This window comes from Rhinopithecus roxellana, chromosome 10, assembly GCF_007565055.1.
Source record: "Rhinopithecus roxellana isolate Shanxi Qingling chromosome 10, ASM756505v1, whole genome shotgun sequence".
In the NCBI taxonomy this organism is placed as follows: domain Eukaryota; kingdom Metazoa; phylum Chordata; class Mammalia; order Primates; family Cercopithecidae; genus Rhinopithecus; species Rhinopithecus roxellana.
The window spans coordinates 82,724,687-82,748,987 of record NC_044558.1 but is presented as its reverse complement, the minus strand read 5'-3'; the positions used below and the strand labels follow the sequence as shown (position 1 = coordinate 82,748,987).

At 57.4% G+C, this 24,301-nt stretch overlaps 1 protein-coding gene across 3 annotated transcripts in view; it reads left to right on the top strand.

Annotated features, from left to right (window-relative positions):
* The window catches only part of HIP1R (huntingtin interacting protein 1 related), a 28,162-nt gene that overhangs the window by 565 nt on the left and 3,296 nt on the right, over positions 1 to 24,301 (top strand). The window contains exons 1-23 of one of the 3 annotated variants that reach the window (XM_010368370.2): positions 392 to 602; positions 13,371 to 13,434; positions 13,801 to 13,943; positions 14,131 to 14,187; positions 15,232 to 15,312; positions 15,729 to 15,805; positions 16,116 to 16,177; positions 18,670 to 18,810; positions 19,523 to 19,580; positions 19,665 to 19,740; positions 19,878 to 20,018; positions 20,160 to 20,221; positions 20,441 to 20,513; positions 20,593 to 20,776; positions 20,869 to 20,957; positions 21,045 to 21,161; positions 21,238 to 21,339; positions 21,634 to 21,828; positions 22,738 to 22,885; positions 22,977 to 23,063; positions 23,473 to 23,580; positions 23,692 to 23,828; positions 24,055 to 24,165. In XM_010368370.2, coding sequence (XP_010366672.2) covers positions 510 to 602; positions 13,371 to 13,434; positions 13,801 to 13,943; positions 14,131 to 14,187; positions 15,232 to 15,312; positions 15,729 to 15,805; positions 16,116 to 16,177; positions 18,670 to 18,810; positions 19,523 to 19,580; positions 19,665 to 19,740; positions 19,878 to 20,018; positions 20,160 to 20,221; positions 20,441 to 20,513; positions 20,593 to 20,776; positions 20,869 to 20,957; positions 21,045 to 21,161; positions 21,238 to 21,339; positions 21,634 to 21,828; positions 22,738 to 22,885; positions 22,977 to 23,063; positions 23,473 to 23,580; positions 23,692 to 23,828; positions 24,055 to 24,165 — 2,406 coding nt within the window. In that variant the 5' untranslated portion in view covers positions 392 to 509. Of the gene's footprint in view, positions 1 to 391; positions 603 to 13,370; positions 13,435 to 13,800; positions 13,944 to 14,130; positions 14,188 to 15,231; positions 15,313 to 15,728; positions 15,806 to 16,115; positions 16,178 to 18,669; positions 18,811 to 19,522; positions 19,581 to 19,664; positions 19,741 to 19,877; positions 20,019 to 20,159; positions 20,222 to 20,440; positions 20,514 to 20,592; positions 20,777 to 20,868; positions 20,958 to 21,044; positions 21,162 to 21,237; positions 21,340 to 21,633; positions 21,940 to 22,737; positions 22,886 to 22,976; positions 23,064 to 23,409; positions 23,581 to 23,691; positions 23,829 to 24,054; positions 24,166 to 24,301 lie in introns of those variants that run through there. The other 2 variants (XM_030939835.1, XM_030939836.1) reach the window with 2 other exon arrangements.

The window sequence follows — 24,301 nt, the reverse complement described above, 5'->3', positions numbered from 1 at the left end:
GAGGAGGGAGGGGTTTCCCCTCCCTCTCCCCTCCTCTCCGGGTTGAGGGAGGGGATTAGAGGTGGGGAGGAGCTGGGGGGGGTTTGGCCTGCGCCCCAACCTTGTGAATGAGATGGGGGTTGGAGGTGTGCGGGGGGCGGAGCGTGTGCCCGGGTCGCCGCGGGTTGGGGGGTTGGGGGTGTGCGGGGGGGAGGCGCGTGTCCCGGGATCGCTGGGGGTGGGGTTGGACGTGTGCGGGGGGGAGGGGCGTGCCCTGGAGTTGGGGGCGGGCGGGGCGAATGCGGGCGCGGGGGGCGGGGTTGGAGGTGTGCGGGGGGGAGGGGCGTGCCCTGGAGTCGGGGGCGGGCGAGGAGTTTGCGGGCGCCGGGGGCGGGGCGAGGTGGGCTCCTCCCCGGCGGGCGGGCCCTGGCGCGGCGCGGCGGCCTCGCGGTGCCTAGGCTGGGGCTGTTGGACTGTGAGGCGCTGAGTCGCGCGGACAGAGCCGGGCAAGAGCGGCCGGTGGCGGCAGGATGAACAGCATCAAGAACGTGCCGGCGCGGGTGCTGAGCCGCAGGCCGGGCCACAGCCTGGAGGCCGAGCGCGAGCAGTTCGACAAGACTCAGGCGAGCGGGCGGCGGGCGGGCAAGCGGCGTCCCTTTCCTCTCACGCGCGAACCGCTGGGGCCCGGGAGGCGCCGGCCAGGGGCGGGGGACAGCGTGGGGGCAGGGCTTGTGTCCGCCCGGGCGCTCCGAGAGCTCCGCGGCTGCCCCTCGCCGGCCTCCGCGGCCCGAGCCGACCGGCGCGCAGGTGAACCGGAAGCCGCGCTCCCCGCTCCCGCCGGGCGCTCGGGCCCAGAGGCGCCGGGGCTGAGGGGGCCGGGGTCAGGGTGTGCGCGGGCCGGGAGCGCCGGAGGTGAGGCGGCGGGGAACGGAGATGGGGCTGGGGGTTGGGTGTGCGCGAGCCCAGCGCGCCGGGGGTCTAGGGATCCAGGTGCTCCCGGGGCCGGCGCGGCCCGACTGGGGCCCCCGCCCTCCGTACCGCTCCTTGCCGGCTCCCGCCCCCATCTCCGACCCCCTGAAACCGATGTCCCCACGGGCAGTTTCCTTAAAGGAAATTCCTTAACTCCCAGCTTCCTTCTCTCGTGAGCGGTTTCCTAGGGCTGCATAGTCTCCAATTATTTGCTGGGTGAAAAGCTTCTCGTATGTCGCCAGACTTGTTTGCCCGAGCGCTGCCCACGTATAAATAGGTGCACACCCCCTCATTAAATACCGGCGCCCGACAGACAGAAACTTCCTGGGGCTCCCTTCCTGCGCCTCCCACGCCTGTATCTTTTCCAGATGATGCCTATCCTGGGAAGGCTTTAAAATTAAATAAGGGCGCGGGTGTGCATTTTGTACTTGTGTTTGTGCCGGAGACCCACGATGGAGACGTTGCTGCGTTTCTGGTTTCCTGTTGCTTTTTATTTTACAAACTCTTGAAGTGCTGTCAGGCTTGGGGGATGGGCGGTGGAGGGGGGGCAAATTGTTTATTTGCCAAAATAAGTCAACCAAGACTGAAATGGCTGAAAAATTTTACTCTAGAGATAAAGGAAGCCAGAGGATCCCTCCCACCTCTGTCTAAAGCAGGTTGGTGATATTTGCGTTTGTGGCGGCTATTTGCAAGTTCCGTCCCACTTGTCCTTGCAGAGAGCGATGACTTCTGCGGTTGCCTTCACATCTAGTTAGCACATGCACTCTACAACAGCTTTCGTTTTGAAATGAGAGAGAACTCAGGGACACCTTCTAACCTTTGTGCTTGGGATTGACCCAGAAAGCGATAATAAATCCTGAGGATATCAAGGCTTTAGAAATGCCAGGTGCTGGAACCCACCTGGCCACAAATTATCAATTTATCCTTGTGATCATCATCACCATCATCTGGTTCAGCCCGGATAGCCCGTCATTAAAAAAAAAAAAGGTATGGCTTTTAATTTAAAGTCACCAATACATAATTAATTGTGCCAGGAACTTGTAGATCGATCACAGGGAGAAAACCTTAATTGGCAGACAGATCTGGATGTTGTCAGAAACTTTGTTTATTCACTGAGTTTTTTCTCGTGCCCTTGAGGAGGTATAAAGAGGTCTGATTGCTACATGGAGGAGATGGGATGTGAAGGACCAACTTCGTTGATCTTACTCTTAAATGATAAGAAATCAAGAGCAACCTTCCTGAGTGTCAAAGAGATAATCTCTGATACAACCACACATTTTAGTGGTTGGTTTGATACACAAGAAGCTGGATTTTTTTTTTTTTTTTTGGAGACAGTCTCTCTCTGTCGCCCATGCTGGAGTGCAGTGGCACGATCTCAGCTCACTGCAATCTCCGCCTCCCAGGTTCAAGCGATTCTCCTGCCTCAGCCTCCCAAGTAGCTGGGACTATAAGCATGCGCCACCACATTTTTTTGTGTTTTTAATAGAGACTGTGTTTCACCATGTTGGCCAGGCTGGTCTCAAGCTCCTGACCTCAGGCGATCCACCCGCCTCACCTCGGCCTCCCAAAGTGTTGGGATTACAGGCGCCTTGCTGAAGGTGGATTGTTTTGTTTTGTTTTGCTTTGGGTTTTTCTCAGAGGCTAAGAGGGCCACTTACAATGAATAACTTTGTAATGGGTGAATGTCACAGGACTCACCTATTCCAGGGACCCATTTTCTGGAAAGATGGAGTTTGAGTTCATTGTCTGGGTTTGCTCGTCTTCACAGTGACTTATTGAGGAATGTAAGAATGAGGTTTTGTACGTGGTTAATATTTAATTAGATCGTTCCCAGAAATAATCAAGTGAGCCGCCAGCCAGGCCCCGTGGTGGAGAAGGACCTGGAGAGCTGAGGTTGCTACTTCCGTGTCTCTTTCAGGACAGAAAATAGCACATGCATTCCAGGGACCTGGCTTCCTTTGTAATACGCTGCTTGTCTTGCATTGACCACAGCACTGTGTGCTGTGCGGGAGCACTAGCCTGGCATAGAATGTAAATCTTCACTAGCCTGCCAGCCTCGCTTTCCTCCCCTGGGCTCCTGGGTCAGGAGGAAGATAATTGCCTTCCTGTGAGGTTTTTTTGACAGGACACACCCTGTTTGCAAATATCTCTGGGGTTAGCACTCAGGAGTGGGAAGGGAGACTATCATGTGCCTGCTGGGAGCTGGTGCCTGTGATTGTTGCATGGTGTGTGTATATAATCCCAGGGGAGTGTCCAGAAAACCAGTGTATGCTTTTCTTCCCTATGACTGTAGTCCCTTTGGTGGAAAAAAAAAAAAAAAAAAAAACCCTTTTCAAAATGGAGGTGCAAACTTTTATTGTCTTGTTGCTGTTGTTTTCTGAATACAGAATACTACAAAATACAGCATGCCTGTATTTGGAACCTGAACACTGCCTGTACCATTTAAAAAGAGGGTGTGGTATCATAAAGGCACTAGTAGGTAGGTAGACCTAGGCTCTAGCCTGTGTCCCTGGGCAAGTTGCTTAACTCGTAAATCTGTGTCCTTGTCTGAAAAAAAAAATACGGATCATTTCATCTATTGTATAGGGCTGTTGTAAGGTGTAAGAGAGAGACCGTGTGGCAGCTAGAACCTGTGACTATGTTAATGAGTTAGTAAGGTGTTGCAGCTGGAATTAGAGTTTCTCATCAGCTGAGATGGTCCTTGAGATGGGGCGATTCGCCTGGGTTAACCAGGTGGGCTCAGTGTAATCACAAAGGTCTTTAAATGTGGACAAGGGAGGCAGGAGAGGAGGTCGGAGTGAGGCAATGTGAGAAAGACTACTGCCTACTTCTGGGAAGGAGCCACTAGCCAAGGAGTATGGGCGTCCTCCACAACCTGGAAAAGGAGAGGAAATGGATTTTTCCCTAAAGCCTCCAGGAAGAAACACAACCTTTCCGTTACTTTGCTTTTAGTCCTGTGAGACCTGTTTTAGACTTCTGACCTCCAGAACTGCGAGTTTGTGTGATTTGTTATGGCAGCCATAAGGAACTAATACATCCAGTATGTAAACATGAAACAGCACCTAGGGCATAGCAGGGCCTCAGCAGATACTTGGCCCGACCATCTTTCTCCCTTCCCTCCCCGGGCTGAAAAGTTTAAAATCTAGATAAGAAAGCATCTTTGAAGCATATCATGGAGAAGGACTCAGGAGTACTGGAAATGCTAATGGTGAGTCCTGCCTTTTCCTGATCTGTGAACCTTTCTGCTTCACCGGGCCTCAGTTTCCCCTGCAGGCCCAGAGGATGGGATCAAGCCCAGAAGATTCCTCTCACGTTAGGATGAGAGAAACGCTTTACTACATTGCAAGGCCTCTGGCCACTGCTGAATGAGCCAAGTCTGGCAGGTGAGCATTAACTGTAGACATAAAACTACCCAGGTATGAGGGGTTCCTGCAGGGCAGGGACTGTCTAGGGGAGCAATATGTGGAAACAGTTCATAGGTCCAGTTTTCCAGGTTAGTGACATACATGCTTAGCATCCCCTGTGAAACCAAAATCCTGTCAAGATTAACATTTATTAACAACTGAGGGCTTCTCAGCCCGGGCACACAGCAGTGCTGCCCAGTAGGAACCAGAGGCAAGCCACATGTGTACTTTTAGATTGTCTAGTAACTACTAGAAAAGTCAACAGAAACAGGTGAAATTAACTGTAATTGCATATTTTATTTAACCCATTATATCCAAAATATAGCCCTTTCAACATGTAATTGCCACAAAAATTATGAATGGGAGAATTTACATTCTTTTTCTCCTACTAAATCTTTGAAAGAGGTGTGTAGGGGACACTCACAGCTGATCTCAGTCTGCACTCACCACCTTTGCAGTACTCACAGCCCCCGCCAGCCAGTGGCTACTGTGCCACACAATGCAAGTGGTAGAATCGCCCGGCGCTGTTAGGAAAGGGCAGCGTCTAGGTGTGTAGGAGTGATTGCCCGCAGCATGGCACGGACGTTGAGCTGGTTCTTCTTGGGCATGTGCAGTTGTCTCGTCCTGTGACATTCTCTGCTGGGTTCCACCCCATCAGCCCACAGGGCAATGCCCTCGTGACGATGCCTGGCAGGCCACTGACTTTCCGACCCCTGGGCTGCACATTGCCCCCCTGGCAGAGGTATTCCAGAAGCTGTTCTTGGTCCAGGTTGGGTGGGAAGGGGCCGCCCATCCCTGACCTCCCCCTCCCTGTCTCTGATGTGCTTTGATGCCCATGACACATTCCTGAGCGCCACTTGCTCTCTTACCATTTGGCCTGTTCCTGTAGCTTTGGGGTATGCCCCAGGAAGGTCCGAGTCATCTTTGTCCCCTCTAAGAGGTGGAGAGGTGTGAACTGTGGCCATGCGTGGAATGGCAGGGCAGTCAAGAGCAAGCTCCAGGTTCAGCCCCTGGCTCTGTCCCTTCACCGCTCTGCCTCAGTTTCCTCATCTATAAAATGGGGGCAATAGTACTACACACCTTCTAGAGTGGTTGTGAAGATTTACAAGTGTTCACAGTGCCTAGTGTGTAGTGAATGCCGTGTAAGTGTGGGCTGTTATGTTGTGTTTGGAAGAGTAGGCTGGGCTGAAAGAGAGAAGCAAGCTCCCTGTTGGACTCTGCCCGGCGGCCTTAGATTAGCTGTAAGCGGAGGCCTTGTGTGCTGGGGCAGCTGGCAGAAAAGCAGATGTGCACAGAGGTTGGGGACTCAGGCAAGTGGGGACAGCCCTTCCCTTTAAGATTGAGCCCAGAGAGGCCACATTATGAAGGCTCTCCAGGGTTGGGAGGGTATTCTGGGGGAACGACGGCCTCAGGAGGTGCGGGCAAGGCCAGCAGGAGCCTTGCCTGGCAGAACTGCTGGCCCTTCTGAATAGGGACGGGGCAGCCGAGGCCTCTTCTCTGACCTGACCCAGACGCCAGCCTTCCAGCCAGCGCTGCACCGGTCATTCGTGAATGACACCCAGCTGGCCACTGGATCCCAGCAGCTTAAGTGGAAAGCCTCTGAGTGGAGTCCAGGCCTGCTTGGCCAAGGGACAGGGATGCCCAGTCAGCTAACCTGAGATGACTTGGCTGCTCTGTTAGTGATGCCCTTACCTGCCCCGCTCCCCACCCAACTTGGTAATCTGCGATGCTGACTTGAATATCACCTCCTCTGTGCAGCCACCCACTGCCGTCCTCCTGCCCAAACCTCACTGTGCTGCCCAGTCCTCATGACATTATTTGCGCTGCTTCCACATCTGCCCGGACACGCTGCGGCTGGCCCAGCAGAGTGGGAGGAAGCAGACAGACATGGGCTGGGTACATGTGTAGACCAGGCTTGCCTGAGAAGTGGGAGTGTGTCACCTCCTTGCCGAGCTCCCTGAGCAACTGCTCAGACCTGCACTGGCCACCTGCCCTGGGGTCCTCAGGCAGGGTCGCGTCGTAAGTGGCTGGATGAGTGGATGCCCAGGGGTCGGTGGTCTCCCTTCTTTGATGCTGTCCTCTTGGTGAGGTCTGAAAGGCTCATGGCCATCCATTCTAGGGAATGACTGAGCCCTAGAGAAAAGTTTAGTTGGGGCGAGATTGTTTTTTCTCTGGCTAAAATAAACATGATCCTCAAACTGCAGTAGGTTCATCTGCCTGGAGGTGACTCAGCCCCCTGGCTTTTGGGACAGACGGGTTTGTGGAGTTATGTCACCAGGGCCCAGGGAACGAAACTGCACAAGCTGGCTGCCTGTCACTTCCAGAGCCAGTCTGGCAGAGGGGTGATGCAGGAACAGTCCTCCTACTACTGGGTGTCACCCACAAAGCCTGGGGCAGAGGTGGCAGTGGGTCAGGTGGCAACATTGTAACCGGCGTCCTGGGGAACCTGGGCTCTCATGCTCCCCTTTGAAGCTTTCCTAAACGCTGAAATGACAGAGCGGCCAGGACCAAGCAGACCTGAGTGCAAGTGAGGGGATATACAGGTTAAATGGAGCAGAGCAGTTGCCCCTGACTTCCTCTCTGCCGGAGCTGACCCAGCTGTCCACCTCGCTGGTTTGCATGTGGCCGTATCCCGGCCTCCTCAGTGACAGAAACCCTGTGTTTGCTCTCGTCAATGGCCTTTGAGGGGGCAAATGCATTTGAATGAGATCTCTCTATCCTTCAACTCTTTGGAAATGCTGAAGCAAAATAACCCACCACTCTGCCAGCGTCCATGTGCCCCAGCTCTTTGAAGAACGTTCTTGTTCCTGCCGAGTGCTACTGTTAGGCGCCATGATAACAGCACAAGGATGCTTAGGTCTGATTCATTTCAGGGTTGATTTTAAAAATAGAAATTGTTTTACAGTTACTTTTACTACGGCAGCTCTAGTGGATACATTATTAGCTGGAGAAGGAGAGACTCAGTGCCCTGAAGCCGTCCAGGACTTGTCTTTGAAAGAGCTCTTGTTCCTTCGAGTGTTCACCCTTCCATTTGCCCCGTGGGGATTTGCTGACAGCCAGATGTTGGTTTGGGCCTAGAGATATAGCAGGAAGGAAGATGTTCTTGTGTTCGGGGTTGGAGGTGGGGACAGAGTATAACTGGTGGACAGACGACTCCGGAGCCTCCTGGGCCACAGGGTGCTGCGGGGTTGGCGTGTGGGGCGGCCGCTGCCTGGAGCCTCCCCGCTCGGTCTCCTGGCTTTGCTGTCAGTGCCCGTTCCTGCGGTCTGTTTCCATCTGGAGCCCACGTCAAGCCTGGGCCAGGAGCCTCTCGGGAGTGTCACCTGCCTCACCCCAATTTCCCCTCTTCTGAAACAGCACTCACTGAGATGCTGGCCAGGGACCAGTGCAGCTCTGGGCTGTTCACGAGTCAGTGCCCCGTCTGGCCTGATTGTTCCTGGAAGCAGGGCAGGTGTATCCTGAGGGCTTGGGCTCCCCCTGGCCACTGGACTGATCCAAAGGCCGCAGCCCAGAGGCAGATGCCCTCGCCCCAAGGGATGGGGGCAGTGGGGAGACCCCTTGGCTCTACCAGCCCCAAGGCCTTTGTTAGGATTTGAACAAATCCTGATCCAGAGCCCACTCCCAATTTGGAGGCATGTTAGCAGGCCCTTGGGGAACAGGGTTCCTGTGGTGGGACAATAAGGATGTCTACCTTGACACACTTCTCCTGCACCCAGCCCTACCCCCGCACCCAGAACTGTGAAGGCCGTGCAGCCCAGGGCCGCCTGGGAGGGACCTGAGGGGGTTCATCTCCAACAGGCAGCCTGCCATGGGTCCTGCCCAGCTCTTAGTAGCTGGGGGCCCTTGGGCAGCTGCTCGGCCCACCTGCTGCAGCTTTAACACTGGAGGGTTGCACGAGGACTGAGTCAACATGTAAGGTGCTCAGAACAGCACCAAGTATGGAGCACGTGCTCAGCCACTTTATTATTTTTTTTGAGACAGCATCTCGCTCTGTCACCAGGCTGGAGATCTTGGCTTACTGCAACCTCCGCCTCCCAGGTTCAGCAATTGTCCTGCCTTAGCCTCCCAAGTAGCTGGGACTACAGGCGTGCACCACCATACCCAGCTAATTTTTGTATTTTTAGTACAGACAGGGTTTCACCATGTTGGCCAGGATAGTCTTGATCTCTTGATCTTGTGATCTGCCCGTCTTGGCCTCCCAGAGTCCTGGGATTACAGGCATGAGCCACTGAGCCTGGCCCACATTTTTTTGTTATTTATGACCTTGGACAGGTGGTTAACCTGCAGCTTCAATGTCCTCCCTCACCTGCCTGCTCCGAGGTTCCTTATGAACATTAATGAAGTAACATCCGAACAATGCTCTCTGCTCAGGGCCCAGTACAAGGCTGAGCTCGATAAAATTGATTTTATTAATAGGTTATTGAGACCTGTCTGCTGTCCTTATGGCATAGAGTATGTTCTTACACGCTTGGCAATGCCAACAATCCTGAGTGTATCTGCAGAGCCTCACCTGCCCCCTGGGCCCCTGGGTACCCCTGAGCTTTGTTCCCACTCTCTGCCCTTAAAGGTCAGGCCCTTCCTGCTGCCGGCACTGCGCAGGATAAGAGCATACTTGGAGAGTTGTGAGCAGGTGGCCCCTGGGGCATGGGTGTGGACTCCAAGGATTTTTCGAGACCTGAAAAGCTGCAGGGTCTGTGGAGCCGGGCAGGAGCTGACCTCACTCCACCCCTCTCTGCTGTCTCTGCGGACCCTCCAGCTCCCTTCTGCAGGGTGTCTCATGGCTGCTGTGGAACTCTCTATTATTATTGTTTTGTTTTGTCTTGTTTGAGATGGAGTTTAGCTCTGTTGCCCAGGCTGGAGTGCAGTGGCATGATCTTGGCTCACTGCAGCCTCCCAGGTTCAAGTGATTCTCTGCCTCAGCTTCCTGAGTAGCTGGGATTACAGGCACGCACCACCATGCCCGACTAATTTTTGTATTTTTAGTAGAGATGGGGGTTTCGCCATGTTGGCCAGGCTGGTCTCAAACTCCTGGCCTCAAGTGATCCGTCTGCCTCCGTCTCCCAAAGTGCTGGGATTACAGGCATGAGCCACTACACCTGGCCTATTATTTTTACTTTTAGAGACAGGGTCTCACTCTGTCACCCAGGCTGGAGTGCAGTGGTGCTATCACAGCTCACTGCAGCCAGGCACTCCTGGACCCAAGCAGTTCTCAGCCTTCTGAGTAGCAGAGGACTACAGCTGTGCGCCACTACACCCGGCTAAGTTTTAAATTATTTTTGGTAGAGATGGGGTCTTGTTAGGCTGGCCTTGAACTCCTGGGCTCAAGTGATTCTCCCACCTCAGCCTCCCAAAGTGCTGGGATTATAGACGTGCGCCACTGCTCCTGGTCCCCCTCCATTATCGCTTCTGTCCTGCTTCCTCCAGAGACCTCCCCTGACCCAGCCAGACACCCCTCCCTGTTGTGCCCAGCAGTGGGAAGAACGGCATCCCCCTCCTCATGCTCTCCTGCTGCACATTATCACTGCATCCCCTGCAGAGCCCTGGCCCCACGGCCACTCACAGCTGTTTGGAAACTGCCCTGCCAGGCTCTGTGTGAGGCCCCTTCTTCTTGGGAGCTGGATGGGAGCTTTGGGTGCTGAGTAGCGGACAGACCCCGGGGCGGTCACATGTATCCTTACGATCTTCCTTTCTCTAGCACTGGGTTTTTCCACCCTGAGCTGAGGTCCATAATCAATCCCTTCCATTCCTCAAAGGCTGTGCTGCCCCGAAGGGGTGTCTCTGTGGCAGCCTCTGGCTTGTGTCAGAGTTGCTGGGGTTGTTCTGGCCTGAGGGGCCACACGGGGCACAAATGCAGGCTGGAGAGAACCCAGGGATGAGCCTGGGCAGCCCTCTACCTCCCATGGCACGCTGCAGTTTCCCCACCTTCAAAATGGGGAGAACTACATTCACCCCACTCAGCAGCTATGAGGATAGCATGTTGAGAACCTCAGCACCCAGAACCAGGTATTGCTGGCAGTTGGACCTGCCTCGGGACTGTAAGCCTCAGAGCAGAGCTGTGTCAAGGACACCCTGTGTGGATTTCACCACAGAGTGAGCCTCTGAGTGCCTGCGCTGCTGCAGCCCCTCAGACTCCTGGAGCCACTTCTGCAAGGGAGGGTCAGCAGCAGACAGAGGAGTAGGTGGGACATCACTGGGACCTGCCCAGGCTTCTCCTGGGACAGGGCTTAGCTGCTACTGCCTGGTCAGAGGCGAGGCCCACAGAGCAGCCACAGACTCCCACTGTGCAAGCACTGTGCCTCCTTGTGTGGCGCTCTGAGCCTGGTGCACACATCTGCCCGTCCTAGACACAACGGGGCTGTGTTCCCAGAGCCAGCCGGCACCCTGCCCGGGAGGGCCCTGCTGCCATGGATCCTGTCCCCTGCCGCCAGCGTGGGGAGCAGGCAGCACTGAGGCCCAGGCGCACAACAGGCCATGCCATGTGCCCAAGATATGCCCCGTCACACTGCATTCCTGGGGCCTCCCTCCTGCCACGAAAGTCAATCGTGTGCCAGGCACCGTTGAGGAGCTGGGGGTTCAGCAGCACCTATAGGCCGATCTGCTTCCCCTCATGTTGCTGACTGCTGGGTGAGGGGAAAAGGTGATAAATAAGGGAACAGTCCACTGTCCGAGGGTGCCCGGTCCTCGGAGACCATCCATCCAGGAGGTGCAGATTTCAACAGGGCGGCTGCAGGAGGGTGTGATGGTGCCGGGTGCGGGGAGCTGGAGCTCTGCTGCGTGGGCATCTGGAGCCTAGGGCCTGGGGGCACGGGGTGGCTGCACCTTGGCCTCACCATGACTTTACTCGCAAAGAGAGGGCGGCCCATTCCCCCAGAATGTGTTATCTGCTTCTGGGGTCCCTAGCTCAGCCCCGTCCTGGGGCTTCCTCAGTGTCAGGAGAAACCCCCGCATCTCTGTGTCCACAGCTTCTCCAGCCAGGTCTGCACCAGTCACTTCGGCTCCACCCTTCTTGCCAGGAATCTTCCGAACCAGGTAGCAGCTCAGATGTCGGCAGCTGGGGATGGGGTTACACAGTCCGGAGACGGACACGCCTGGCTTGTAACAGGACAGCTGCTTGCCTGGCTGCTTGGGGATGAGCTGGGGAAAGTCACAGCCCCTGCCTCCTGTCCTGGGAGGCCCTCCCCCACGGAAGGAGCTGCCTGGGGACTGTTCAGAGTCACTAAGGACACAGGTCGTGGAGTCATACAGACCTGGCTTTGAACCCTGCCTTTTTTCTTATTAGCTGCACAGACAAAAGTATATAAGCCTTCTGTGCCTCAGTTTCCTCACCAGGAAAATGGGATCCTCACCACTTCCCTGGGCTGTTGCTGGGAGGTGAGTTGCCCACGCCTGGCTGGGGCTGCGCACTCAGGATCCTTATCATCGTCACGGCTGCTGTCATGGGCAGTGTTCCACTTGGGTGGGGGCGTGCCACTCACGGCCATGGCTTCTCACAGTTGGTGGATACGAGTTTGTTGAAGGAAGGAGTTGAGGCCTGGGGGCCAGTGGCTGGGCAGCCCTCAGGGTCAGGCTCACCAGCGCCTTTGTGTGTTTCCTCAGGTCCTGGTTCTTTGAGATGGGACCGCAGCTCCTCCCCGACTACGGGGAACAGATTTCAGGGCAGCCCCAGAACACCTGCCTGGGAGGGGTCCAGTACAATGGGCCCTGTGTGTGAAAGGGGCCAGCATTGCGCTAGGGGCCGGGGGTGGCCCAGAGGCTGCCTGGCCCAGCCCCCACAGTCTGCTGGCACCCATCTGAGGTCCCACCAGGAAGGGCCCCTCAGCTTCCTGGGCTGGCTTTTCTCACAGAGGAAATTCCACAGTAGACCCTAATTGGATGTCCACTGCTTCAGTGCTGGGTGGGAGAGCTCGGCAGCATCCGGAAGAAGGCGCAGGAGTGCTGCATGGTCCTGCAAGCTGGCTCCCTGCCCTGCAAGGCCTGCCTGGCTCAGGCCAGCCTGTGGCTTAGGCCCAGCTGCCCTGGCTGAGGCTGGGGGCTGGGGAGAAGGACTGGCCTGGAGCTGTGTGTCCCATCTCGGTGTCTGCCTGTCTCTCCTGCCCATGGCCTGAGCAGCTCTTCTCAGTCCACAAATGGTGGTGGGGGGGCGGGGACAGAGGCTTAGCAGACCTGTTCCCGCATGAGAAATACCCCACCCCCCACGGAGCCAGGGCCAGGTGGTAGTGACGGTACCTCCGTGAGCCTTCCTCGAGAGCACAGTCACGTCCAGGAAGCCTTCTTGGAAAAGAAGGCAGTAGCCGGGGATGGCGGAGGGGATGAAACGCTGCCGTAGGTGGAGCGGGAGGGATGTTGAGATTCTGGCCTTGGTCAAGTGTGAGGGTGCCACTTGCACAGCTCCGGGTGGCGGCTGCAGACCCCACTCCTGCCTTCCTCGGCCCCTGGCTGCGCTGCAGGTGGCAGCAGGAGCTTGACAAAGTTGGTCAGGGCGAGGCCCCACCCAGGAGAGAGGCAGCCTATGGGGCAGTGGGCCACAGGCCCTGGGCTTAGCCTAAGTTTCCTGAGAATGCCTCCTGAGAGCGTGAGGACAATGTGATGTGCACCCTTCATGGGGTGCCGCAAAGGCCAAGTGGGCCCCAGCCGGGAGCTCCAGTCTCAGCTGCTTTTCCCCAAGGGGAGATGGGGCTGGAGGACACCACATTGGGCCATGACCTGGGGCTCAGGGCATCTGCCAGGAGAGTCAGGTCGTGCAGGTTTTGGGCAGGATGGCCTCCCGGAGCCACAGCCCAGCTTTGGTCATTGTCCCCTGACTCCTGGAGCTCTTGGTGTTCACTGTAGTTCCAGCTGCACCAATCAGGCACAGGGAAGTCCTTCGGAGGCTTAGGTTGAGGGGATTCCTATCTCCCCCATCGCTCCACTGGCCTTGAACCCAGGCAGAATCCTGTTCGGTATTGTGCTTCTCCCACTTGGGGTGGTGTCTCCTGGGGTGGGTGCCTGGGGCTCTAAACACTCCTTTGTCCCTCACAGGCCATCAGCATCAGCAAAGCCATCAACACCCAGGAGGCCCCCGTGAAGGAGAAGCACGCCCGGCGTATCCTTGGCTGGCTCCTGGGCTCAGGAGTCGGGTGTGGATGTGGAAGCAGCGTAGTGCTGCAGTCAGCTGTGCCGGGGGCCACAAGGTCCCTCACTCAGCGCGGTGGGGAGGATCCTGTGCAGCTTGGCTCCTTCCCATCTCGTTCTCATCGCAGAAACGCCCCCCATTGGGCCCAATGAAGGTTTCCTTGTCTTGCCCTATCTCCTGTCTCCTTGACTGGACACTGGAGCTCTGGTGACCCAGGGTTGATGGGCATGTGATTGGGGGCCAGCCCTCTTCCAGCGGCTCTGGCCTCTCTTCAACCGGGTTTGCCGAGCCCCCGCGCTGCCGTCTCTGCTTCCACACTTGGCCTTGACATTGCAGGCATCATCCTGGGCACACACCACGAGAAGGGGGCTTTCACCTTCTGGTCCTATGCCATCGGGCTGCCGCTACCCAGCAGCTCCATTCTCAGCTGGAAGTTCTGCCATGTCCTCCACAAGGTCCTTCGAGACGGGCACCCCAATGTGAGTAGCAGCTGCTTCCTCTGCTCCCTGGAAGTGGGACAGTATCCCGCGGACATGCGGGCTCCAGCCCTACTCCTGTCCCCGTAGCTCTGGGCTGTTCCTCCCACCTCGGGTGGGGAGTGCGTGTCTCAGGGCCCTACCAAAGGGTCCTGGACACTCCCCCTCTCCCGTGTTCCCTGTGCTGCAGGTGCTGCATGACTGCCAGCGGTACCGCAGCAACATCCGGGAGATCGGAGACCTGTGGGTAGGTCCAGCCAGTCTAGGTCCTGCCTGGCTTTCAGGGCTTTCCTGAGCGTGTGGGGCTGAGCGAAGGGTGGCTCCCTATGGGCAGTTCGCTGCGGGTGGCTGGGTTTTCCCAGGGGCGATGGGAGGGGCAGCACGGGGAGATGCTGCCTGCCTTTGAAGGCCTGCCCCAGGGCGCTCCACACGGATAAGTGGGCCCCCCAGTCAGCCCTCCAGCTCCGAAGTCACCCGCGCCCTTTAGTCCTCACGAGTTGGGAAATGTGGCAACACCACCGCCCGGGCACCTCAGTGGTGGTTAGAGAGCCTGTGGCAGGGCGCAGGTTTCTGGGCTCCCCTAGACCTGCTGCTAAAGAATCAGGACTGGGGGTCTGCATTTTGAGCACACTTGCTGGATGACCCTTAGACACAGCAAGGCCTGAGAGCCCTGGGAGCCTGCAATCTGGATGTGCTACAAGACCTCAGGATTTAGATATGTCCCTGGTGGGCAGAGGGCCTTGGCCTGATTCTCTCTGGAGCACTGTGGGGTGCTCGTCTGCCTGGGCAGGGACATAGGAGCAGGGCAGGCCCTGGAATGGGGACCCACAGGGAGGCCTGACCAGAGCGTTATCCAACCCAGAACCACTGCACTGACTCACGTCCCTTGAAGCGAGGAAAACATTGCCCATGGTGCCATCTGCAGATGCAGGCCCAGCTGGCCTGGCCACAGGGGCCACGGGCTGGAGGAGGGAGCAGGGAGGATGTGTCCAGGCGCCCGTCGGGATGTGCCTCCCTGCCAACACCAGCACTTTAATAAAGCGTCCCCGCTCCGAATTGGCCTGCTGCCCTGGACATAGGGCTCTCTTCTCACAAGGGTTCCTTTGGCAGGAATGACAAGGAGAAAGATTAAGGGAAAAGGCTAGAGACAGAGAGGGAGGTTGGTTGAGGCCAGGAGAAGACATTTGTTGAATGAAGTGCCCGGTGGCGGGTCACTCTCATGCCCAGGTCCTTTAGGACTTTTGGACGTGTTCATGAGCTGTGGCCCCTCACCCTGTCTGTCTTCCCACAGGGACATTTGCATGACCGGTACGGACAGCTGGTGAATGTCTACACCAAGCTGCTGCTGACCAAGATCTCCTTCCACCTCAAGGTGGTTTCCCTGGGGAGTCATGGGGCTGAGGGACTCGTGGGCTTTTCCCACTGTGACGTTATGGCACATGTTGGGACATCGAAGATGGGATCTGTCCTCTCCATGAGTCTTTCCACTCACCTTCTTGTCCCGACTGTGACTAAAGGGGAGACGGAAGCCAGGGCGTCACGAAGCTCCTAGAACACCTCAGGCATTTCCGTGGACGTGTGCACGGGCTTCCCTGGGCGTTTCCGTGGACATGAGCACTGGGCTTCCTCAGTCTCCGCTGTCCTGGCCGGGTGCTCCCCTCCTCCCAACCCCCTCCACTGCCCTCTGCCACCTATGTGGACCACAGCCTGGGTCTGCCAAGAGCAGGGCCCAGGGCCCAGCATGGGGCCCCTGGTTCAGTGGCAGCTGGGTGGGGGTTCTCTCCACAGCATCCCCAGTTTCCCGCAGGCCTGGAAGTGACAGACGAGGTATTGGAGAAGTCAGCTGGGACCGATGTCAACAACATGTGAGTCACTCTGCATGGCTATATGGCCACTTCTCCTCGGCTTCCCCACTCCTTCCTACCGTGTCTCACACCCAGGCGTCTGCGTGGGGCAGTGGGGTTGAATGGCCTTGTTGGTTGACGCTCACGCTCCCAGGGACAGAGGGTGAAGTTAGAAGGGTGGGGTGTACTTGAGGACCGTCGTCCTGGCAGAGGCACACTGACTCACCAGAGCCATGGTGTCAGCGGTACTCCCATCCCCACCCGGGAGGGAGTTTCAGGACGAGTTGGCGGCCCGCCACCCTTTTCATCTCTCCGCACTTCTCTTGCGTAGCTTCCAGCTCACTGTGGAGATGTTTGATTACATGGATTGTGAGCTGAAGCTTTCTGAATCAGGTGAGTTGTAAAGAGGGGATGCGGGGGTCTGAGTGTATTGCTAAGTCCCCAGAGATGGGACAAGAAGAAACAAGAAAGAAGACGTTAGTGATCACTATGAAATGCCCCTGACCGGCCGCAGTGGTTCACATCTGTAATCCCAGCATTTTGGGAGGCCGAGGCAGGCAGATTGCTTGAGGTCAGGGGTTCAAGACCAGCCTGGCCAACATGGTGAAACCCTGTCTCTACTAAAAAATATATAAAAATTAGCCAGGTGTGGTGGTGCATGCCTGTATTCCCAGCTACTTGGGAGGCTGAGGCAGGAGAATCACTTGAACCCAAGCAGTGGAGATCGTGCCGCTACACTCCAGTCGGGGCGACAGAGTGAGACTCCGTTTCAAAAAAAAAAAAAAAAAAAAAAAAAAAAACAGAAGTGTCCCTGCCCCTCCCGGGGTCCCTGCGCCTCCAGGGATAGGTAATGGGGCCTCCTGGTACCTCCAAAGCATGGCAGGCCCCAGTGGGTACATCCAGGACCCTTCCATCCAGTGAGTGTCACTCCATCAGCCCCAAGACGGGGAGGATGAGGAGGTGTGCACAGGAGCCACCTTGCCAGGTTCCTGCCCCAGTCTTGGGCCATCTGCAGCACCCAGTTGGAAGAGAGGTGGTTTGCGTCGTCCTGCCCGTTTTCTGCTCTAGAAAGCCTCTGAGTCACATCCGACTTCCTAGCGGGGAACCCGGCAGCTGTTAGACGGGAAATGTCAGCGGGCTCCGCTTCCAGGCTGGAGAAGTGCTTGTTCTGGGTGGCAGCTTCAGAACAGCTCATGGGTGACTCAGTGTTCTCCATCAGAGGGCAGGAAGCAAATGCCTCCTTAAGGGAAAATGGGGAGTCAGAGGCAGTTTGGGCAGCCTCCCTGACATCCCAGGTCTGGCCTTCGCAGCTGGGCGAGCCTGATGGGCATTCAGTTCTAGTGGGTGAGAGGTGGGCTCAGAGTTGGACCCTTGTGCCTGGGAAGAGCCTGCTCAGGATCTGACATGGAGAGCAGAGGGCAGATGTCCAAAGGTGCGGCCCCAGCTGCGCAGCAGGACAGGGCTCCCAGGCTCTGTGTCCTGGCAGAGATGTGCTGAGCCTGAGCCTCTCAGCACAGAGGCTACCAGGTGGGAGCCAGGTACCCCTGGCATAGGAGAAGGCCAGTGTGGGCAGGCAGTGGCCCCACGAGGGAAGTGGAGAACACTCACAGGCAGGCTCCCTACCTTGTGACGCTGGTGTCTTGATGAAGCACAAAGGAGGGGTGTACCAGCATCTGCTGGAGAAATTCCCAGATCTGCAGAGGTGACAGGTGCAGGGGCTTCCCTGTCTCAGGGCCTGTAACAGCAAAGAAACAGAAACGTCTTAAACATGCCTCAGCGGAGGCTGCGTCTCGCTGTCTGTGCAGAGCAGAGAATGGAGGGTGGCGGGAAGAGAGACGTGTCGAATCTGTGATGGCGGAGGCCTGGCTGCCTCTCGCTGTCTGTGCAGAGCGGAGAACGGAGGGTGGCGGGAAGAGAGACATGTCGAATCTGGGATGGCCGGGAAGATCTAGAAAACATTCTGCTGTGTGAAATCAAGCAGACTGCCGAACAGCGTGGATATACGTGTTTAAGATCTAAGCAGTACTTTATGCGTGCTGCAGTTTTTTGCAAGGAAAACACTTAGCATGACATGTAATTAGAAATTAATTTTTTAAAGGCAAAGGGGCAGCACTCCCCGCCCAGGCTGTCTCCTGTCACTGCAGAGATTTGCAAGTGGTCCCATCACAGGCAAGGCGAGAGCAGGACCTGAGGGGCCGGGGCACAGGTCTGTGCAGCAGGGACTGCCTGGCCGCTCTCCCGTGCTGGCCAGCTGCCTGCACTTTGTCATTCTCTCTGCCCCAGAGAAGCTGCCAGCCAAGAAGGAGGCAGCCTCGTGTTTGTCCTTTGTCCCTCCCACTTGGTAGTTCTGATACAAGGTCCGATTGTCAGGGGCAGGGGAGATGGGCCTTGGGGGCAAGTGAGGTCTCAGTGTCACTTGGGGTGTGCAGAGCCAAGTTGTGACCCTACTGCCATGTGACTTGGAAGTAGCCCTGCCTGTTCCCACATCTGTAAAGTTAGGCATTTGGGGTGCTGCATCGTGAGCCTCCTTCCTGCTCTAACATTCAGTGCGGGTTTGAGGCCCGTGGGCATGGAGCTGTCCGTCACCCTTGTCAGTTGGGCACCTCGTCCTGGGCTCCCAGGTGGAGGTCTCTGGAAGCCCTTGCTGAGCTGAGCTGGAGCTGCTTTGCCCTGACCTTGCTGTTGCCCTTGATTTCCTTCGTGGGAGCATCTGGTCTTGACCCGGGGCAGCCACCAGCACAGGAGGCTGGTGGGCATCTTCGAGGCGGGGGGCACACTGGTGTGTGGGAGCTGGCTTAGGGCCGTGCTTTGCAGCCAGACCACCTTGGGCAAGTTGCCCAGCTCACGAGGGCTCACACTCTTCCTCCTGCCCATCTTTTGCACAGTTTTCCGACAGCTCAACACAGCTATTGCCGTATCCCAGATGTCCTCAGGCCAGTGCCGCCTGGCCCCGCTCATCCAGGTTATCCAGGACTGCAGCCACCTCTACCACTACACAGTCAAGCTCCTGTTCAAGCTACACTCTTGTGAGTGGCCCGGGGCGGCCGCCGCCCCGGAAGCTGTGTTTATGTGGCTTAGACATTCACTGTGAAAAAGGAAAATCAAAAAATTAGAGGTTTATTCATTTAAAAATGGCAGTAATAAACCCACTACCCATTAATAGAAATAACATACATTTTATGAAAAAAACACCATTTTACCAAGCAAAAAATTTAGTGAGTGGCGTAGTTTTCATTTTTACAGCTGAATGCCTGGCTTGGCCAAGACGGAGGCCCCACCTGCTCTCGGGAACCTCCCATCAGGCACCCTGGGGTTGCGAGCGCAAAAAGACAAAAGGTGTCTGGGGTGTTTAGAGAGTTTTCATCTCACCAACCCCTTGAAAGAATCTTGTCCCTCGACCACACTTTGAGAGTCACTGCGTTAGTGTCAGCCCGGGACAAATGGTGTTTAGTGAAAGCGGCTTTCTAGTGCCTCCCGAAGCCTGGTGTGGGTTAGGTGAGATGTGGCCGCAGTGCCATCCTTTCCATTCGCTGTTTCCTTCTCTAGCTCAGTCTGAACTGAGCCCTCCCACAGCATCTCCCACAGGTCTCCCCCTCCCGATGGGAGAGCGGGCCTGGCCCAGTCTCGGGTGATCTCTAATCTGTGAGTTTGTAGCATACGGAAGAACAAGGCAGGGCAGGTGAGCGAGCCCTTGAGCAGTGTGCAGAGAAGTCCGGTTACACTTGTGCCACCCTCCAGGTCTCCCTGCAGACACCCTGCAAGGCCACAGGGACCGGTTCCATGAGCAGTTTCACAGGTACCGCCTGGGACAGGGACAGGATCAAGGCTGGTGGGGGAGAGGCTCTGTGGCCCCTTCCTGAATTTCCCACCATCTCTGCAGCCTCAGAAACTTCTTCCGCAGAGCCTCTGACATGCTGTACTTCAAAAGGCTCATCCAGATCCCCCGGCTGCCCGAGGTACCTCCCCGAAGACGGCCCCGAGGCCCTTTGAGGACCCCAGGCACCTGGCTGGGGCCCCACACAGGCTATGGAGATGGTGGAAGGAGGGCCTCCTTGGGGGACAGCTGAGCAGATCCCACCTGCCGCCCCTGCAGGGACCGCCTAACTTCCTGCGGGCCTCAGCCCTGGCTGAGCACATCAAGCCAGTGGTGGTGATCCCCGAGGAGGCCCCGGAGGACGAGGAGCCGGAGAATCTCATTGAGATCAGCACGGGGCCCCCCGCGGGGGAGCCAGTGGTGAGCCCCTACCCAGCCCATGTCCCCCAGTTGTAGCATGAGGCCAAGGGGAGTGTTGGGTGGCCAGCCCTCCCTTTGCCCACTGCCCGGCCTGGAGGCACAGGTGAGTGGGGCAGGGGTCACCATGCTTTCCTGTGGCAGGTGGTGGCTGACCTCTTCGATCAGACGTTCGGACCCCCCAATGGCTCCGTGAAGGACGACAGGTGAGGGCTGGAGGAGCCGACTGGGCTGGGGGTGGTTGGAAATGGCCTCAGCTGAGCTGTGCTCTGGACATTTTTGTCTAGAAAGGCCACGGGTGGGGAACATGAACCTGTGAGGTCCCCAAATCCTGAGTGGCCACTGAGGAGAAGACAGGTTCCTGTGCCTGGGTCTGTTGAGTGTTCTGGTTGACTTGACTTGAACCCCAGGACCTCTGTCCCCAGGGACCTCCAGATTGAGAGCTTGAAGAGAGAGGTGGAAATGCTCCGCTCTGAGCTGGAGAAGATCAAGCTGGAGGTGCCGGGGGTGAGGATGGGCAGGGGCCGGGCCCCTCAAAAGCCCAGGCAGGGGCCCCACATCACCCATCCTCCCGCAGGCCCAGCGGTACATCTCGCAGCTGAAGAGCCAGGTGAACGCGCTGGAGGGCGAGCTGGAGGAGCAGCGGAAGCAGAAGCAGAAGGCCCTGGTGGACAATGAGCAGCTCCGCCATGAGCTGGCCCAGCTGAGGGCTGCCCAGCTGGAGGGCGAGCGGAGCCAGGGCCTGCGTGAGGAGGCTGAGAGTGCGTGGGGCCTCGGCCACAGGGGTCCAAGGGCATGTCCCCAGCCCCTGTCACCCAACATGGGGCGTCACTGTCTCTCCTCTCACCCCCAGGGAAGGCCAGTGCCACGGAGGCACGCTACAACAAGCTGAAGGAAAAGCACAGTGAGCTCGTCCATGTGCACGCGGAGCTGCTCAGGAAGGTAAGTCCAGCCCCTCCTCCATCCCAGCTGGTGGCAGAGCCTCTCAGGGACGGCAGCAGAGCGTGAGCCCTTCCCCTACCCATGCAGAACGCAGACACAGCCAAGCAGCTGACGGTGACGCAGCAAAGCCAGGAGGAGGTGGCGCGGGTGAAGGAGCAGCTGGCCTTCCAGGTGGAGCAGGTGAAACGGGAGTCAGAGTTGAAGGTATGTCCCCTGTGGCACAGGGCCCTGCCCCAGCATCCCCAGCCCACTGCCCCAGTGACACGCTGTCCTGTCCCAGCTGGAGGAGCAGAGCGACCAGCTGGAGAAGCTCAAGAGGGAGCTGGAGGCCAAGGCCGGAGAGCTGGCCCATGTGCAGGAGGCCTTGAGCCACACACAGCAGGTGCATCTGGCTTTGATGACTGGGAGTGGGGTTCTGGGGCCAGTCCTGGGTGGAAGTCGGGTCCTCTTTCCCGTGAACAGGCCATACCTGGGTGCCACTTGGTGGTCCTGGGATGCAGCCCTCACCCAGACCCAGGGCCTACATGGGATACAGGAACTACCGCTGGTCCTCAGGGAGCCCTGAGTCTGATGGGAGTGATCATTAACCCCCAGGGCCCAATTTGTAAGCGTGGGGGCAGGGTGGGTGGGGTCTGGGAGCTCTGTTCACATGCCAGGTGTCCATGTCTGTCCATAGAGCGAGTCGGAGCTGAGCTCACGGCTGGACACGCTGAGTGTGGAGAAGGACGCGCTGAGTGGAGCTGTGCGGCAGCGGGAGGCAGACCTGCTGGCAGCGCAGACCCTGGTGCGCGAGACAGAGGCAGCGCTGAACCGGGAGCAGCAGCGTAGCTCCCGGGAGCAGGGCGAGTTGCAGGGCCGGCTGGCAGAGAAGGTATGGCCTCCCCAGACGCAACAGCACCACTGAGTTCACTGCCGCCTGGCAGCCATCGATCTGTCTCCGTGATCTGCCTGTTCTAGAGATTTCACATAAAGGGGATCATACACAATGCATCCTTTTGTGTCCGGCTTCTTCCACTCAGCATCATGTTGTCAAGGGTCACCACATCGTAGCCTGTGTCAGCACCTTATTCCTTTTGTGGCTGAATCATACTCCGCTGTGTGGACAGACCACGTTGTGTTTATCTTCATCACTTGGTGGACATTGGGGTTGTTGCCACTTTCTGCCTGTTGTGAATAGCGCTGCTGTGGGCCTTTGAGCACAAGTTTCTGTGTAAACATTTGCCGTCACTTATCTTGGGTAGATAACTGATGTGCGTCGAACTCAGTGGAACCGCTGGGTCTCACCTCTGTTACCCTGTTGAGAAACTACCAGAGTGTTTTCCAAAGTGGCTACACCATTTTACACTCCACTAGCAATGCATGAATGTTCCAGTTTCTCCACATCCTTGCCAACACTTATTATTGTCTTCTTTTTTATTTTAGCCATCCTAGTGGGTGTGGAGTGGTTTCTTATGGTCCTGATTTGTGTTTCCCTGATGGCAAACGGTGCTACATATCTTTTCATGAGCTCACTGGCCATTTGTTTATCTTTGGAGAAATGTCTTTTTTTTTTTTTTTTGAGAAATGTCTTTTAGGACCTTGAGCCCATGTTTTAATTGGGTTATCTTTTTATTATTGAGTTGTATACCCTGGGAAGCCTCTTTCTGGAAATATCCACCTTCCTGACCAGTGAGGGTCTCAGCTGGGCTCCAACTGGCAGCCCATGGGTCGGTCCAGGGCTGGGGCACATCCTTGGCCTTAGGGAGGGTCTCTAAGCTGCCCTCTTTGCCCCCATTGCCAGGAGTCTCAGGAGCAGGGGCTGCGGCAGCGGCTGCTGGATGAGCAGTTTGCAGTGCTGCAGGGTGCTGCTGCCGAGGCCGCAGGCATCCTGCAGGATGCTGTGAGCAAGCTGGACGACCCCCTGCACCTGCGCTGTACCAGCTCCCCAGGTAGATGGTGGGGCCACACTCAGCCGCTCCTTCCCATCCCCCAACCCTGAGCAGCGGGTGGCAGGGGCCTGGGTTCTCCTTGTGCTTGCAGACTACCTGGTGAGCAGGGCCCAGGAGGCCTTGGATGCCGTGAGTGCCCTGGAGGAGGGCCACGCCCAGTACCTGACCTCCTTGGCAGGTGAGTGTGGCCGGAGCAGGGCGGAGGCGGGGGCTGTGTCCCAGTTCCAGCGCCCATGGCCACCTCTTGCCTTTTGGGAGGTTTACAGACAGCAGGGACCTCTCTGGGAAGCTAAGCAGATGCCCCCTGCCTGCTCCTTCCCAGGAACCCAGCCCTGCCCTGTGGACAAATAGGCTTTTGCCTCTGGGGCCTGGGCCACCGTGTGTCTGCATGCAGGTGGCAGGGCACTGAAGGGCCCGGAGCCACACACACTGCGGTGTGGTTCCCACTGCCTGCTGGATGTCGGTCTTGTCGAGCCCTCCTTTCCTCTTCCTCTTCCTCCTCCTCCTCCTGGGACCGCTGCCAGTGGTCCCAGTGCTAGTGTCTCAGTGTCATCCTCCCCCAACCTTGGCCCCACCCACCCGCACAGACGCCTCCACCCTGGTGGCAGCCCTGACCCGCTTCTCCCACCTGGCTGCGGACACCATCGTCAATGGAGGTGCCACCTCCCACCTGGCCCCCACCGACCCTGCCGACCGTAAGTGGGTCCCGGGATAGCAGGTTCTGTCTGTCTCACTAGCTTGTCTGCCCTGGGGGTCTTTATGGGGCCTGTGGGGAGTGTGCCACTTACGGTCCTTTCTCACCCCAGGCCTGATAGACACCTGCAGGGAGTGTGGGGCCCGGGCTCTGGAGTTCATGGGGCAGCTGCAGGACCGGCAGGCTCTGCGGCACATGCAGGCCAGCCTGCTGCGGACACCCCTGCAGGGCATCCTTCAGCTGGGCCAGGTGAGGCGCAGCTGAGTGTGGGTTTGGGGCCTTGGGCCTGCCTCTGACCTCTGCACCCACCTCTGGGTTGGCTGAACAGGTGTTTGTGTGTGGAGCCTGCAGCCTCAGGACACAGGGTGGGAACCATGCACCCTCCTCGGTCCCTGTGGCCCCCCACCTCTTTCCACGGCTGCCCGTGGGCTTGGGGGGATGGAGGCTACCCCTGTCTGACTCCCATCCTCACCAGGAACTGAAACCCAAGAGCCTAGATGTGCGGCAGGAGGAGCTGGGGGCCATGGTTGACAAGGAGATGGCGACCACGTCTGCAGCCATTGAAGATGCTGTGCGGAGGATCGAGGTGAGCACGGGATCTGGGGATTCCCCTAGGAGCTTTGGGGGCCGAAGGCCCCAACTTGGCTGTGTACAGATTGCACCTGCTCCTGCTCTCAGCCTCCAGGCAGGGGACAGATGGTGTTTTCCAGGGGCCTGTGAGG